Consider the following 16,692-nt stretch of genomic DNA (forward strand, 5'->3'; position numbering starts at 1 on the left):
TAATTATTATTATTATTAATTTATTTTTTTAAGGTGGAAAAGGGGTAAAAGTCCCTCAGGGGGGTTACAGTGATACTGTGTTGATATAGGGGTAATAGTTATAGGGCAAAATTAATTTAACTTATTAGACAGTTATTAAAAAAAACTTTTGATTCAATCACCTTGAACAAAAGTGGAAATGTCAAATAAGTATTTTGGCTCAATATAAATGTGGTAAATAAATGTTCAGGGATTCTCATTAGCTATAAAATTTGCAAGAATAATTGTTTATGTTTTTTAAATATTAGATCAAATTACCTCAACATCAAACTTTAGACATTGCATGCAATGATCTCATGGATCAAGAAAATGTTGCAGTGCATAGTAACCAACAGGTGTTCAGGAAAGTACGGTTATTTTTTGCTGGTATTTAGTGTTTTGGGAGAAAATCAAATCAAATGTGCCTTTTACTCCGGTGAGCCTTTAGCCCAGTTATAGCCTACTTTTGATTACGTCAATGTACTTTCACTTTTTTTCTAATTACAGTGAGACCTACAAAATCATAACCCCACCCCTTCTGGACCCCTTTGGACCGGACATTATTTGGTCCATTAATAACCTTTTTTTAGTGAGCATGTCTGCACACGTTGGTTTAGGAAGTTTTACTATATTCGTCTAGATTTTCAGACACCGAACAGATGTGCTAGAACAGAATTGCTGATACCTGCAGGAGCGTTAAGAGTTTCACATCAAATGTAGCAACTTTCACAAATACATACAAACGTCCCGCACTGTTAACAATTGCCTTTTTTATTACAAAAGCTGCACACATTACAACTAAAGCAACAGAAATACTTGAGATATCACAGTAACCTCACATCTCCCATGTTTTGTCGTTTTTAAATACAAACAGAAAATGTACAAAAGTGCTTACATGGTGCAAGTATGAATTAAAGTTACTTTTAAAAAGATATAATTGAAAACTGTAAAATATTACTCAGATGGAGATGGAAATAGAAAAGGAAATGACCTGCAGCCGAAATATATTCACCCAGTAGCATGAGGGCAAAATGCATCACTTACATGACTCGGCTGAATAAATAACACTCACTCACTCTCCCAAAATCTTCCCAAATAGCTGGTGTGAAAGCCTGCTGTTTCAGAGCCACATGAACACAAAACTTTCACGATAGCTCAAGTTAGTTACATGTTTCATAAAACCGTTCCATTATATGGCACATTATGAGCAGCATTCTTTTTTTTTTTTTTTTTTTGCTCAATGTTCTATATTTGCAGCTTTTAATTTGGTTTTATTATTATTATTACTTAATATTTAGAATGGCTACATTTAATAAGGTTAAAAACTTCGGAGTATTAGTGCTGAGCAATTTTCGCTTGCAGTTCCGGCGATTGCTTGATTTGCAGGATTCTGACTGGCTACTGTAGAACTGCATGCACTTTGCTGCTAAAAGCCCATTCAAAACTTCATGTGGTTTGTTTCTTAATGCCCATTGGCCAGCTGCAGTGTACAGAAGTGTGGCAGTGGGCAGAGTATGACACAAGGCTACAGTGAGATTTAGCACTAAACACAGTCTGCTCATCAGCTCAGCTGTGGTCGTCCAGTACATCGGTGCCATTCCAAATGAATGCACCATGGGTACTGCGATGGCTCCAGGTACAGCGTGTCTGAACATCTGGGGGCGGAGCTAATAACTGTTCTCGTGTCCAGCCAGGATGTAGAGATTACTGAGAGTTGTGGGGTTATCTGTGGGCCTGCTCTCCAGAACAACAACTCTAAACATACAGACACCCACATATATTAATACACAAATACACTTAACAGAGTCCACATGTAACATATACAGGAGATCAGTGTAAAGAGACAGAGAGAAAGAGTGGAAGAAAGTGATAAAGATGCAAATGTAGAGGGGTTGCTTGAGGCTGGTGCCAGCGCGTGGTCGTGTCCTCAAGCAGCAGGTGACAGATGAAATTACAGCACACAGTCACCAGCCTGGCACTGCCAGTGTAAATAAAATATGGAGATCAAGGAGGAAGAATAAAGAGAGAGAGACAGCGTGTCCTAAAGGGGGTCCTGGGGTGGTACAGTGGCATTGTGTATGCGGTGTCAATGTATGATGTCAGAGATCAGTATCTCTGACAACGCATAAAGAGACTTAATGCTACTATTGGCGAAGAAATTGCACACTTCAGGTTTGTCATTCGGAATTGCAAAAATAATGACTGTTTTCAGGCTTCCTTCACTATAGAAACAAATCCAGCTGGGAAAACCACATTCTCCCTAGTGGCTTTTCTCCTCCTCATGTCTCTATTTCTGTCGCCGCAAGAGTGGGAGGGAAAAGGCTAGATGGGGACGTCGAGAGGGTGGAGAGAAATATTTCCAGGTGGCAAGAGGTGAAACAGAAGAAAATAGATGTTGATGTAAGGCAAAAGAGACATAGAAAACTGGATTTGATTCAGTTCTAACCTGTCTGATCCCAGGAGTCTGAACACTCTGCTTGGGTCCAAAATCTCCTGTGTTACCTAAAGGCAGACAGGTGGAAATATTCTTTCAAAAACAAGTGTACACATGCAGAAATTATGTCCCAGCAGAGTTCTTATTATAGTATTGAGTGTCATAAAAGACAAAAAAAAAGGGGGAAGAAGACTGTCAAAACAGTGTGTTGTAATGAAATTGTGACATTTTTCCACATTTCAAAACTTGATACTCAAAAACAGAAATAGATATACCGTACTTTCCGGAATATAAGTCAAGTTTTTTTTTTCATCATCTAAGAATAGCATAGAAGCGTTTAAGTAGCAAATTCAGAGTATTTTGCCTCTACAAAGTATTTTATGCAGCCAGTTGAAATATTCTCTCCATCATAACATTATTGTGCTAACCGATTTTAGACCGCTGTCAAAAGCAACTCATATTTCCACAATGTGCTTCATCACACCCCTCATGAAAACAGATATTTATTTGTATACAGCAGAGCTAAATATGTTATATACAGATGTGGCTTATTTGTTACAGTTTTTCATGAAACATGAACTGAAAATGAAATAGTTTTATGCGATTACTTGCTCCCGAATCGATTAAAACAAGGCAAAATACGGCATGATACGATGTGTAGATCCTGATGTAATCTTCATGGAGCGTGACTTATACACAGATGCAATTAATGTTTTTTTTCAACAATGTGATTTTGACCAGGTCTGACTATATTTTGGAAAATATGCTAGATGAAATGAAATCATACTGGTACTAAAGCTACAGATTATAGCTGCTTTTCCACCATCGGGCTGAACGTTTCTTGTTCAGTGCTGATCCGGGACAGTTGGCACGGTTACGGCTTCTTTTTCTTAAACCATCATCATAAAATTGTATACACTAAACACACTCATTTTTATTTACTTTTATTAACTCCACCTAAATATTAACAAACTTGGCCAGCTACCTAGAAACAACCGAGTTATCTTGACACTGGCAAGTTGACAATCTTGAGTCGGCAATCATGTTTTACGTAGTAAAACAGTTAGTAAGCTAACCGTGCCAAGAAAGGTTTGTAATCGTACTGTGCCAAACCATGCAAAATTGGAAATGGTACTAGAACTGCTCACCGTGCTCAGAACCGTTCAGCCCGATGGTGGAAAAGCACTTTATGCTACAATACACACTTCTGAAAAAAGAACAAGTCACTGGATTTGCCAAATTTTTCTTTTAAGGTAGTAAATGAGACAATGACATGTGCAAGTGTATATTCTGCTTCACAAATATTTGTCTGTACCAACCCATCATTTTAGACAGACACAAATTCTGACCAGTGAAAGTCAACACATTTTCCACTAATTTCCTGTTGTGGTATTATTTGAATAAGCACTCAGTTTGCTGCATGGTAGTCTGCCGAGTTATCATTGCTTTCAGGCCCTCCCTTTTATGTAATCCTGTCTAAGTGGGTGGTTCTTGGCCAGAATGAGCAGCAATGTGTTATTATAGTTAACGAAAACTGAAACTAAATAAAAACATTTTCGTTAACTAAAATAAAAAGTAAAAACTGAATTTATTAGAAAAAACTAAAATACTTTTTCATAACTCCAAAACTAACTAAAATAAAAAATAAAAATGGTCTCAAATTCATTTTAGTTTCAGTTTTTGATATACTAAGGTGAATATGGGCAAAGTGGGGCACTTTTGGAAATTTTCCATTTCTTGACACTTTTAATTATGACCCAAACACACAACATAACATTATACCATTGAAGAAATCTTAGGATGTGTTCAACTTTAGTGAAAAGCAAAAATTAAGAAATGCTTACTACTGGGAAGTTGAAGCATTAAAGACCCTCTTTTTACCAAATCCCATATTTTTTAAGCAGTAAAGTGGAATATTTGGAATTAATTTTTATATTTTCTTCTACACTTTTACAGCATAAATCATAATGTACCATTTACAAGCATTACATCTAAAAAAAAATGTAATTTTCTTTACCATTGCTTTTCCCACTGGTGGTATTGAAATGACCTCTGCCACACATCGCAATTTAAAACCATCAATTTAAAACCTTAAAAAGTTAAAGAGATAGTTTACCCAAACAATTAATAGTCTCTCATCATTTACTCACCCTCATGCCATCCCAGATGTGTATGACACCTATCATATCACTTCTGATGATATGGATTTAACCCATGGGATTTATGCGTTACTTTTATGCTGCCTTTATGTGATTTTTTGGAGCTTCAGAGTTCTGGCCACCATTCAGTTTCATTGTGAGGACCTACAGAGCTAAAATATTCTTCTAAATATATACATTTTTATTCTGCAGAAGAAAGTAAGTCATACACATCTGGGATGGTATGAGGGTGAGTAAATGATGAGAGAATATTCATTTTTGGTTGAACTATCACTTTAATTGCTTACTTCCCAAAGATTAGTTTAGTAATGATTAATAATGATTTAAGGAAATTCATATGGATTCAGTGGGGATCAAGTTTAAATGTTCTTTGTCACTTTACCCATATTCACGCTGTATTATAACATTTGCAACATTTACAATCCAAATTAAAGATGATAATACAACTAGATAGAGGTAACACAAGTCTGCCCTGAGAAATGTAATGATGTTAGACTTTTTAAATTATACCAGTATACGTTCAGCTTTGGCAGCCATAAAAAAAAAAAAAAAAAAAAAAACTAAAATAAAAGCTAACTAAACTGAACGAAAACGAAACTAAATCTAACAGAATAATTGTGAAAACTAATGAAAACTAAAACCAATTTGGAATGACAAATTGAATATAAAATATAAATAAAAACTAAATTAAAATCCAAAACTATAATAACTGTGTGGACCAGACTAATATGCCGATAGTCAAAAGTCTGGTTCTGCAAGACCACACCCACCCTAACAAACTTTTAACGACGGATGGAGACATCACACACACTCTGCAAGGAAACTACAACAGGTGGCAATGCAGGTGCAACACTTGCCATGCTTCATAGCTTAACCTGCACACAGACACACACACTCATTTGAGGGCTGTAGGTGCTGAGCACTTTGTAATAGCTGAGCTGAATAATTTAATCCAATACTCTCTGGCCGGCGGGAGCATTCTAATTGTACATTAATATTACATCATCCATCACACCCTGTCATCTAAAACCACACACTATCTGTCTGTCTGTCACATGCACACACACACTATTATATCTCATAAAGACACAGCACTTCACCACTAGGAGACCTCTGGCCTTTTATTGTCACACAAGGCTGAACAGCCAAGAAACATGAAACAACACACACACACACACACACACACACACACACTTTGGTTTAGGTACCCTTATGAGGACCCTCCATAGACATAATGATTTTTATACTGTACAAACTATAGATTCTATCCCCTAACCCTAACTCTACCCCTAAACCTAACCCTCACAGAAACCATGCATTTTTACATTTAAAAAAAAACATAATTTAATATGTTATTTCCCTTGTGAGGACTGCTGGCTGGTCCTCACAACGTAGGTGATCTCAGGTTTTACTATCCTTGTGGGGACATTTGGTCTCCACAAGGATAGTAAAACCTGTACACACACACACACACACACACACACACACACACACACACACACACACACACACACACACACACTCTATTACAACTACACACTATCTCTGTGCATTCACACTAAAATGGGCTGAAATTAGCTTGTGTGTCGATTAAGGATAGGACAATATACTGAATTTTGATATATCACGAACCAAAAGAATTACGAACCATGTTGACTCGATATTTCAAATTTTTTAATTGTTTTTTTTTTTTTTTACATTTTCTCTCCTATTTGGAATGCCCAATTCCCAATGCACTCTAAGTCCTCATGGTGGCGTAGTGACTCGCCTCAATCCGGGTGGCGGAGGACGAATCTCAGTTGCCTCCGCATCTGAGACCATCAACCCACATATCTTATCACGTGGCTTGTTGAGCGCGTTGCCATGGAGATATAGCGCGTGTGGAGGCTTCACGCCATCCACCGCGGCAACCACGCTCAATTCACCACGCGCCCCACAGAGAGTGAACCACATTATAGGGACCACGAGGAGGTTACCCCATGTGACTCTACCCTCCCTAGCAACCGGGCCAATTTGGTTGCTTAGGAGACCTGGCTGGAGTCATCATTTGTGTCTTGCTGAGACTATGGATTGCTGAAAGTGCCAAAGAGTTTGTGTTATTGTGTGTGTTTACCTCATTTGATTTGAAACTCTTCCCCTGCATCCCATGTTTCCAGAAGGCTAGAACACTGTCCTGCAGACACACTGATACAAACACAGACATGTAAGACTACACAGATCCTAACACACAATATAAAGAAGGATAAAAACGATGACAATTAGCAGCAGCACAGCTGGATGAGAGCAAAAGTAAATCTCTTACCTACAGAGTCGACACAGAAGTCAAAGCTCAGCTCAGACGCCAGTTTCTTATTAGACTTCAGCTTTCCCAGCAAGTTCACTATTTTTACAGTCTCTACACACACATTTACACACTTAAGATCAGAGACAGGACTAAACCACCAATCTTCAAAAGCTTTTTCATTTTTTGCAAATGTTTATCATGCATGTTTGTCTCAGAAAGATGACATCACTCACTGTCTAGGCACACAAGTACGGTGTCTCTCTCCAACTGCGTCACATGGATCGCATCAACCTTGTTCCCACCTACACACAGGCACCCATACACACACATGATTACACACTTTCTTCAACAGGTAATACTGAAAGTGCTGAAAAGCATCATATGAGACAGCACAGATGAAAATGAAGAGTGTATGTACAAGTCCGCACCTGAGCCAATCTCAGTGAACCAGGACGAGCAGGAATTGAGGTCGATGGTCTGGAAGCGAACGACCTGTCCCGGCTCTGTGCCCTGACTGACTTCCACACAGACCAGAGGATACTCCTGCTCAGGGACCACCAGCATCTCAAACACATGCAGTGGATTAGGCAATGGGAAATCAAAGTGCTATGAGAGAAAGAGAGACATTTTAAAGGAATGTACTGTACTTTGCTATACGTACAAGCTAAGTGAGCAGAGTCTTATCGAAACCTCCCTTTGGAGATTGATTCACTTTCTCTTTAAACATAAAGCAAATATGGTTTATTAATTCTAAAAAGGCTAAAAGTTTTCTTGTAGGGGTAGGCGTAGGTTAGGGAGCTAGGCTTAGTCTATAGTAATTACAATAAGCTTTATGTAAAGGGTGTGTGATATACCAGATGCAGTGTTGCCAGACCTTGAAAGAGAAACAAGCAACTGTCAATATTTATAAGCGACTTCCTAAAAAAGTCACTCATAATATACAGACATGACTACACTGATCAGGTGAATCGCTGCAAATGAGGAAACGACGAAAAGCTTGTTAGAGAAGGTGCGTCCTCTGCAGAAAAACAGGATAAGCAGGAAAGTTACATCTGGATTAAAGGGATAGTTCACCAAAAATGTAAATTGTCTCATCATTTACTCAACCTCATGCCATCCCAGATGTGTACGACTTTCTTTTTTCTGCAGAACACAAATGAAGATCTTTAGAAGAATATTTCAGCTTTGTAGGTCCATACAATGCAAGTGAACGAAGGGCAAAATTTTGAAGCTCCAAAATGCATTTAAAGGCAGCATATAAGTAATCAATACGACTCCTGTGGTTCAGTCTGTATCTTCAGAAGCGATATGATAGGTGTGGGTGAGAATTAGGTCAATATTTAAGTCTTTTTTGACTATAAATTCAGGGAGAGATAACAAAAGAACAATGCGAAAGTGGAGATTGATAGTACAAAAGGACTTAAATATTGATCTGTTTCTCACCCACACTTATCATATCACTTCAGAAGATATTGATTTAACCACTGGAGTCTTATGGATTACTTTTATGCTGCCTTGTTGTGTTTTGAAGCTTCAAAATGTTGGTACCCATTCACTTGTACTGTGAGGACCTACAGAGCTGAGATATTCTAAAAATCTTTGTTTGTGTTCAACAGAAGAGAGAAATTCATACATATCTGGGATGGCATGAGGGTGAGTGAATGATGAGAGAATGTTCATTTTTGGGTGAACTGTTCCTTTAACCGTGCAGTGATTATAGGTTCTAAAGATGTCAAAAAAGTCTTCTGTCACAGAAGTCTATATCAACAATGTCCAATTAGACAAAAAAAAAATGTGTGACGCAGTGGTTTCCTTCAGAATCAAAGCACATGCTGGTTATTTTCTACTAAAAATAGAAAAGCCACATTTTTTCAGGCAGCAGGAAGTGGTGTAATGTACTGTTATAAACCATTTGGTCTTTGGTTTCATGAAAAAAATCTCGGAATGAAATAACGGCATTAACCGGTTGCCAGCGTTTTTGGATTTCATTCCTTGATCCGTTTCTATTCCATGGTAAAAAACAATAGAAGACTATATGTTCCCATTTAGATAGTTAAGCAAATGTACAGTTGAAGTCAGAAGTTTACATACACTTAGGTTGAAATCATTAAAAACTCATTTTTTATCCACTCCACAAATTTAATATTAGCAAACTATAGTTTTGGCAAGTCATTTAGGACATCTACTTTGTGCATGACACGAGTAATTTTTCCAACAATTGTTTACAGGCAGATTGTTTCATTTTTAATTGACTATATCACAATTCCAGTGGGTCAGAAGTTTACATACACTAAGTTAACTGTGCCTTTAAGCAGCTTGAAAAATTCCAGAAAATGATGTCAAGCCTTTAGACAATTAGCCAGTTAGATTCTGATAGCAGGTGTACTGAATTAGAGGTGTACCTGTGGATGTATTTTAAGGCCTACCTTTAAACTCAGTGCCTCTTTGCTTGAAATCATGGGAAAATCTAAAGAAATCAGCCAAGACCTCAGAAAAAAAATGGTGGACCTCTACAAGTCTGGTTCATCATTGGGAACAATTTTCAAAAACCTGAAGGTACCACATTCATCTGTAAAACAATAGTACGCAAGTATAAACACCATGGGACCACGCAGCAATCATACCGCTCAGGAAGGAGACGCATTCTTTCTCCTAGAGATGAATGTAGTTTGGTGTGAAAAGTGCAAATCAATCCCAGAACAACAGCAAAGGACCTTGTGAAGATGCTGGAGGAAACAGGTAGACAAGTATCTATATCCACAGTAAAACGAGTCATATATCGACATAACCTGAAAGGCTGCACAGCAAAGTAGATGCCACTGCACCAAAACCGCCATAAAAAAGCCAGACTACAGTTTGCATGTGCACATGGGGACAAAGATCTTATTTTTTGGAGAAATGTCCTCTGGTCTAATGAAATACAAATGTAACTGTTTGGCCATAAAGACCATCTTTCTGTTTGGAGGAAAAAGGGTGAGGCTTGCAAGCTGAAGAACATCATCCCAACCATGAAGCATGGGGGTGGCAGCATCATTTTGTGCGGGTGCTTTGCTGCAGGAGGGACTGGTGCGCTTCACAAAATAGATGGCATCATGAGGATGGAAAATTATGTGGATATATTGAAGCAACATCTCTAGACATCAGCCAGGAAGTTAAAGCTTGGTTGCAAATGGGTCTTCCAAATGGACAATGACCCCAAGCATACCTCCAAAGTTGTGGCAAAATGGCTTAAGGACAACAAAGTCAAGGTATTGGAGTGGCCATCACAAAGCCCTGACCTCAATCCGATAGAAAATTTGTGGGCAGAACTGAAAAAGCGTGTGCGAGCAAGGAGGTCTACAAACCTGACTCAGTTACACCAGTTCTGTCTGGAGGAATGGGCCAAAATTCTAGCAACTTATTGTGAGAAGCTTGTGGAAGGCTACCCAAAACATTTGACCCAAGTTAAACAATTTAAAGGCAATGCTACCAAATACTAACAAAGTGTATGTAAACTTCTAACCCACTGGGAATGTGATGAAAGAAATAAAAGCTGAAATAAATAATTCTCTCTACTATTATTCTGACATTTCACATTCTTAAAATAAAGTAGTGATCCTAACTGACCTAAGATAGGGAATGTTTTCTATGATTAAATGTCAGGAATTAAGTTTAAATTTATTTGGCTAAGGTGTATGTAAATGTCTGACTTCAACTGTTTATGTATTTGTGTCTAACCTTTATAAGCATGAATCTCTGCATGGGTTCATACCACTGGAGCAAAACAATCCCAGACTGCAAAGCACCGCAGAGATACTTATGACCAGTATAGGGATTACGCACTGAAAGAGAGAGACAGCAGAGGGTCAAACTAAATTTGAGTGCTTGCATGTATTTTTGTGTGTATAGGAGTGAATGTTGAAAGCTTTACCAATGCAACACTTGTGGCAGCCCTTGGTGTCTGGGATCTTGGTGGTGAGAGCAAATCTCCTGTAAAAGAGAAATGCACAAGCACAGGTCTTGATATTTTAAGCATGTTTTCCACACTGTTTCTCACAAAATTAACACAAGGAAGAATGATACTTAATTATTTTTATTTATGCTCCATAAACATATAATATGTATAGGCCTACATAATAAACGGCAATGATCTATGCTGGGACCAAATTGAGTCGGTGCTCGGTACTACCAGTACTGCTAAAACAGTGGTATTGTTTCATCTTTTTATTTAAGTATCGACTTGGGACCTACAGTAAGTACTGGTACTTTTGACATCACTATTTTTGAGTGATGATGCAAATGGAATATTGATTCAGAGTTTTCAATAAATTCACTGCATCGGATAGTTTGAAGAGATACACAGAAATGAAATTAATACCAACTCTAAGCATTTTTGCATTTTAAAGTTTAAACCAGCAGCTGTTTTTAACATTTGTCTTAACACTCTAATACTCGCAAGTTGTGAGACAAGGATACAAAACTAGTCAAATTACATGCTCTTAAGGAAACTTGATGGCCTGATAAAAAATTAAAAAAAAGGGCATTAAAATCAATAATCATACAGAGTGTGTTCTGCACAGAGACTGTGTTAATCTGTGTGTGTGTGTATGTGTGTGTGTGTGTGTGTACCTGGGCAGAATCTTGTCAGGGAATCTATGGGTGTGGAACTGGAGTGGAGTGGCCAGTCCTGGTTTCCTTAGCTGTTCAAACAGCCCGATAAGATTATGGGTATACAACTGAAACGTCTTCCCTTTAAACGAGAGATAACACAACGGCATTAGACATGTACTACACACAGGGTATTACGCATATGACACAACTTGTATCATTTGTGCTGATGAGAATGGAAAATAATGCCCCACAGGAATAAACAGTCATTATTTTCTGCACAAAGAAAAGCTGAGCTGTGTAGTTATGCAAATACGCCCAAAATAAGAGTAAAATCAGTGAAAGACAGAGGCCAAAGAGATGATGTGATATTAGCTTTGTGCCTTAAAGGACAGAGGTTTGAGATTTTACCTTCTGATTATGGCGATTTGGGCATTAGAAGAGTCAGCAAGCAGTAAAATCAGCAGTGAACAGAGGAAGAGATAGTAAGAGAGACAGACAGACAAGGGATCATGTAGGTACTGCAGAGATTTTCAGTAACAGAAAGACAGAAGAGTATGCAATCAGATTTATAAAAAAAAAAATTACAGTGTGAGTCGCTCTCACTCACCTGATAATGACATCAGATTATTATTGATTATGTAGAGCCATGTGCATCGTCGTGGAAACAACTGAAACACAACACAGCAGATTATGAGTTCATAGACCTAGGTTGAGCATGATGTCAGGGTTATAGGATAAAGGTCAAAGGTCTCAGTTTAGGATGTACCTGCTCCATGGTGGCTTCATGAAGCTCATTTAGGTTCAGAGTATAGATGCCATCTTCAGTGCCAAATATCAGATACTGGTCTAAAAAATAAACCAAACACAAGAAGCTGTCACTTTGAATCTTGAACCTTGATTTTTACTGATCAAATTAGCATACACTGACAGTTGGAGCTATGGGGCACAGCTCCAGACACACTGATAAGTGGTACTTATACCAGCCAGGTTTGAGTTTGGCTTGTGATGTGTCCCAATCCCATTCCCCCTCTTTCTACAAATATGTTCCTACTATTTTTTAACTACTATTTTTTTGTTTTTTTTTACTATAATTTTAACATGACAAAAGCCCAAAAATAAACAAAAATTGTAAAAGCTATGTCAATAGAGATTGTCAAATTTATTTTATGTTTAAGTCTCAATACAGTTATTGTTATTAATTTTAGCATTAACCTCTTCAACTGCCACCTGCAATTTTTCACACTCATAAAAGCTTACCATTCACACATACTGTGGACAAATGGCTAAAAATACATCTAATTTTTCAGAGACCCCCCCCCCCCCCCCCCACCAAAATAAAACAAAGACTCCAATTATTCTTAAATAATACTGTGTGTTTACAATCTTATGTTTAACAGAAATAATAAAAAAATTAATTAAAAGAAGTCTTATTTTATTCCACAAGATGGCAGATTTGTTCCTCTATCTCCATCCATCACAATATGCAGATCTGAAATGTAGGTTGCGCATTTTAGCCCTCACAGATGTGCTGTCCATAAACATTCAGTCTAATTTTCAGTTCATGCACCACTCCCATTGTATGATCAAGTATCTCGGCCTCTGAGTGGACTAGAAGCTCAATCTAGGTGTCATTATAAAGATGAGATCCTTCCCTTTAATAAAGCAGTAATTAAACATAACACAATGCTTATCAGTAGATCATAAACTAAAATAACATATCTAAGATATGTCCATGACATTTCAAACTATTTTAACGTACATTTATCTGTTAAGGATTATTTATAAGGTTTATAATTTCCATTACTTTTCCAAGTTATCTGTGATTATTTGAAAAGGATTTTAAAAATGTCATTTTATAGAGACTGCACTCCCAAAGAAAAGCTTAAAGAGGTCATGACATGCCCTTTTTTTTTTTCTTTAGGTTCACTTATAATATTATTAAAGTTTTTTGCACAAAACAAAACACACACACACAAAAAACAGCCATATATTTGTAAAACATTATCATTTTCCATCCTCATTCTGACCCTGTGTCAGAAACACTCGGTTTTGGAGCTGCCTCTCCTTTAAGACTTGACAGTAAACGGCCACTGATATGATTGGCTCTTGCCATCTCACTGCTCACCACTGCTGGGCATGCTATGGAAGTGATAAGGTAAAGAAGTCAATGATATGTTGTTGTGGAAGTGGTCAGATGCAAATGTCTACCACAGTGTGACATCAAAATGTGGAGGAAGTAGAGAACGAGTCATTTTGACAACTTGCTTTCAACAAATGGTTTTTTTTGCAGTGAGGAGGAAGTAATGAGTTCTGAAACTTACAGTATGTTTTTATAGTGCAATGACCTCTTATACTGTATATTAAAAGATCAAGGAAAACTTGATTCCTCATGTCATGACTCCTTTAAGAAATATTTTAGAGCTGCAAAAAATTTATAATTCGCAACAGAAATGTCCATGACTTTAAGATTTTATTGATTTCCAAGCCTTTTTTTGTTTTTTTTTTTTTTTTTTTGCTATTAACATTTTTTATTGATTCAACCATTAAATATAAATAGCAGAACACACATATACAGAATCAATAGCCAACCCCCACTTTTGAAAGGATCTCAACACTCCATTCTCATATAGGTCACCGAGTGTAGTAACCCCCCTCCCAATCCACTCTGACCAGCAAAAAGGGGACTTGTTGATGCGTAATTTGGGGTTCAGCCATATGCTCGAGGCAACATTTAAAAAAATGTCCGAATGAAACAGTCTGGACACTTTTGTTCAAGTGCGAGATAACGGGATGTAACTTAGCTTCTCCGATTAATTTGATAGAAAGGATCTACAGTGGCGAAATAGGGGCAAGAACTTCCTGTTCTATACAGAACCAGGGAGGGGCTCTCTCAGGTGGGAGCGACCAATGAGCCAAATGTCTGAGACTGAATGCATAATAATAAAATAAAATCTTGTGTAGGCCTAGCCCACCTTTGTCAATCGGCCTATGTAACTTATTGAAATGTAATTTGGGATGATTACCATTCCAAATGAAGGACTTCGCTATGCTATCAAATTGCTTGAAATAAGAGAGGGGGACATCTACAGGGAGAGACTGCAGCAAGTAATTGAATTCTGGAATACAATTCATTTTAATAAAATTAACCTTCCCAATCATAGATAAATGTAATGAAGCCCACCTGTCCACTTCGCTTGAAAACCTTTTTATTAAAGGGTCAAAATTAAAATTAACAAATTTGCTGGAAATAAAATACCCAAATATTTTAATGCCCTGTTTGGGCCACTGGAAAGCGCCCAGCTGGAAAGCCGTTTCTGGGCAGTATGCTGTCAGAGACAAAGCTTCGAATTTAGACCAATTGACTCTATATCCTGAAAACTTAGAAAAGGAATTAATAATTCTGTGGAGGCAAGGCATAGATCTACTGGGGTCAGAGACAAATAATAAAATATCATCTGCGTAAAGCAAGAGTTTATGCGCCATCCACCCGCCACCACCCCTGGAAAATCATCCTCCTTTCTTATCGCGGTTGCTAATGGTTCCAGGGCAAGACAGAACAATAATGGGGAAAGAGGGCAACCCTGCCGAGTGCCCCTATCCAGAGTAAAACAATCTGAAATTAATCCATTTGTTTGTACAGCCACCACTGGGTGTCTATAAAGTAACTTAATCCATCCAATAAACGTACTCCCGAACCCGTATATTTCCAAAACCTTAAAAAGATAATCCCATTCTACCATATCAAATGCCTTTTCGGCATCAAGTGAGATGGAAGCGACCAGAGTCTGATCATTCGCCACTGACCACATGATATTGATGAGACACCTAATGTTATCAGAAGAGCTGCGGCCCCGAATAAACCCCACCTGATCTATATGTATAAGAGATGTCATAACTTTACTTAATCGGATAGCCAAAATTTTTTATAAAATTTTTACATCTAGCTGGATCAGGGAAATTGGACGGTAGCTCTTACACTCACTTGGATTTTTGTCCTTTTTAAGGATCAGACTGATCCGGGCTTGTGTCATGGTTGGCGGAAGTTTTCCATTCTTTAATGATTCAGTATAAACTTCTAACAAAAGTGGAGCCAGTTCTGTAGCATAAGATCAAAAAAATTCAATGGCAAAACCGTCTGGCCCTGGAGCCTTGCCTGTAGGCAAGGCCTTAATTACCTCATCAAGCTCCTCCAAGGTTATCTCAGAATCAAGAATTTTTTTTTGCTCAGTCGTCAATTTAGGGAGTTCTAATGGTTCCACAAAATTTCTAATGTCTTCATCAGTAGACGAAGAAGTGGAACTATAGAGATCAAGATAGAATTCTTTAAAAGCATTATTAATATCAATGGCCGAGGTAAATATTTCACCACCAGCAGATTTCACTGAAGGAATGGTAGAAAAAGACTCTCTCTGCTTTATATATCTAGCAAAAAGCTTCCCTGCTTTGTCCCCCGACTCAAAGTATGACTGTCTTGTCCTGAACAACCAAAACTCCACTTTCCGCGACAAAATAGTATTATATCTGTATTTCAAACGGGTCAATTCTCTGAGGCCATCAGATGACATTCGGCGCTTCAGCTCTGCCTCGTCACTTTTAATATTCTCTTCCAATTCCACTAGTTCTCGTGCTTTGGATTTTTTGGTGAATGAGGCATACTGTATAATCCGACCCCTAAGAACCGCCTTAAGTGCCTCCCAAGCCACACCCACAGAGGATACCGAGGACCAGTTGGTCTCCATATAAACACTGATTTCAGTCTTTAACATTTGTGGGAAATCAGAATTTTGCAAAAGGGATACATTAAAGCACCAACTATATGATTTCTTTTTCTCTGTATGTGGCAACATCTTTAAATTCACCAGGGCGTGATCTGAGACTAAGATATTTCCAATTGAGCAATCAACAACAGATGAAATGAGGGACTTGGGTATAAAAAAAAAAAATCTATTCTAGAATAAATCTTATGAACTGATGAAAAAAATTTATAGTCCCTACCAGATGGGTTCAAAAGTCGCCAGATATCTGCAAGACAAAGATATTTACACATCCTGTGAAGTGTCACTGTTGCTCTAGGGGGCTTACACCCTTTTGCTTCACTATGATCAAGGACTGAATCCATCAAAAGATTAAAGTCTCCTCCCAATATTATATCATGAGGGGTGCCAGCGGCATGCAACATCCCTTCAAGATTTACAAAAAAGCCCTGA

The 16,692-nt window shown here is 37.9% G+C and overlaps 1 protein-coding gene across 3 annotated transcripts in view; it reads right to left on the minus strand.

Moving 5' to 3' along the window:
• Window positions 1–768: 768 nt before the first annotated feature.
• LOC127413890 (mitogen-activated protein kinase kinase kinase kinase 5-like) overlaps window positions 769–16,692 on the minus strand; it is a 75,994-nt gene continuing 60,070 nt past the window's right edge. For 2 of the 3 annotated variants that reach the window (XM_051651449.1, XM_051651450.1), the window contains exons 23-33: window positions 12,252–12,331; window positions 12,093–12,153; window positions 11,504–11,627; window positions 10,806–10,864; window positions 10,613–10,716; window positions 7,324–7,501; window positions 7,129–7,197; window positions 6,914–7,006; window positions 6,725–6,795; window positions 2,465–2,520; window positions 769–1,773 (exon numbers count right to left, since the gene is read on the minus strand). In XM_051651449.1, the coding sequence (XP_051507409.1) occupies window positions 1,686–1,773; window positions 2,465–2,520; window positions 6,725–6,795; window positions 6,914–7,006; window positions 7,129–7,197; window positions 7,324–7,501; window positions 10,613–10,716; window positions 10,806–10,864; window positions 11,504–11,627; window positions 12,093–12,153; window positions 12,252–12,331 (983 nt within the window). In that variant the 3' untranslated portion in view covers window positions 769–1,685. The remainder of the gene's footprint in view (window positions 1,774–2,464; window positions 2,521–6,724; window positions 6,796–6,913; window positions 7,007–7,128; window positions 7,198–7,323; window positions 7,502–10,612; window positions 10,717–10,805; window positions 10,865–11,503; window positions 11,628–12,092; window positions 12,154–12,251; window positions 12,332–16,692) is intronic. The other variant, XM_051651451.1, reaches the window with a different exon arrangement.

The sequence above is a fragment of the Myxocyprinus asiaticus genome, chromosome 23, assembly GCF_019703515.2.
Source record: "Myxocyprinus asiaticus isolate MX2 ecotype Aquarium Trade chromosome 23, UBuf_Myxa_2, whole genome shotgun sequence".
NCBI classification, from domain to species: Eukaryota; Metazoa; Chordata; class Actinopteri; order Cypriniformes; family Catostomidae; genus Myxocyprinus; species Myxocyprinus asiaticus.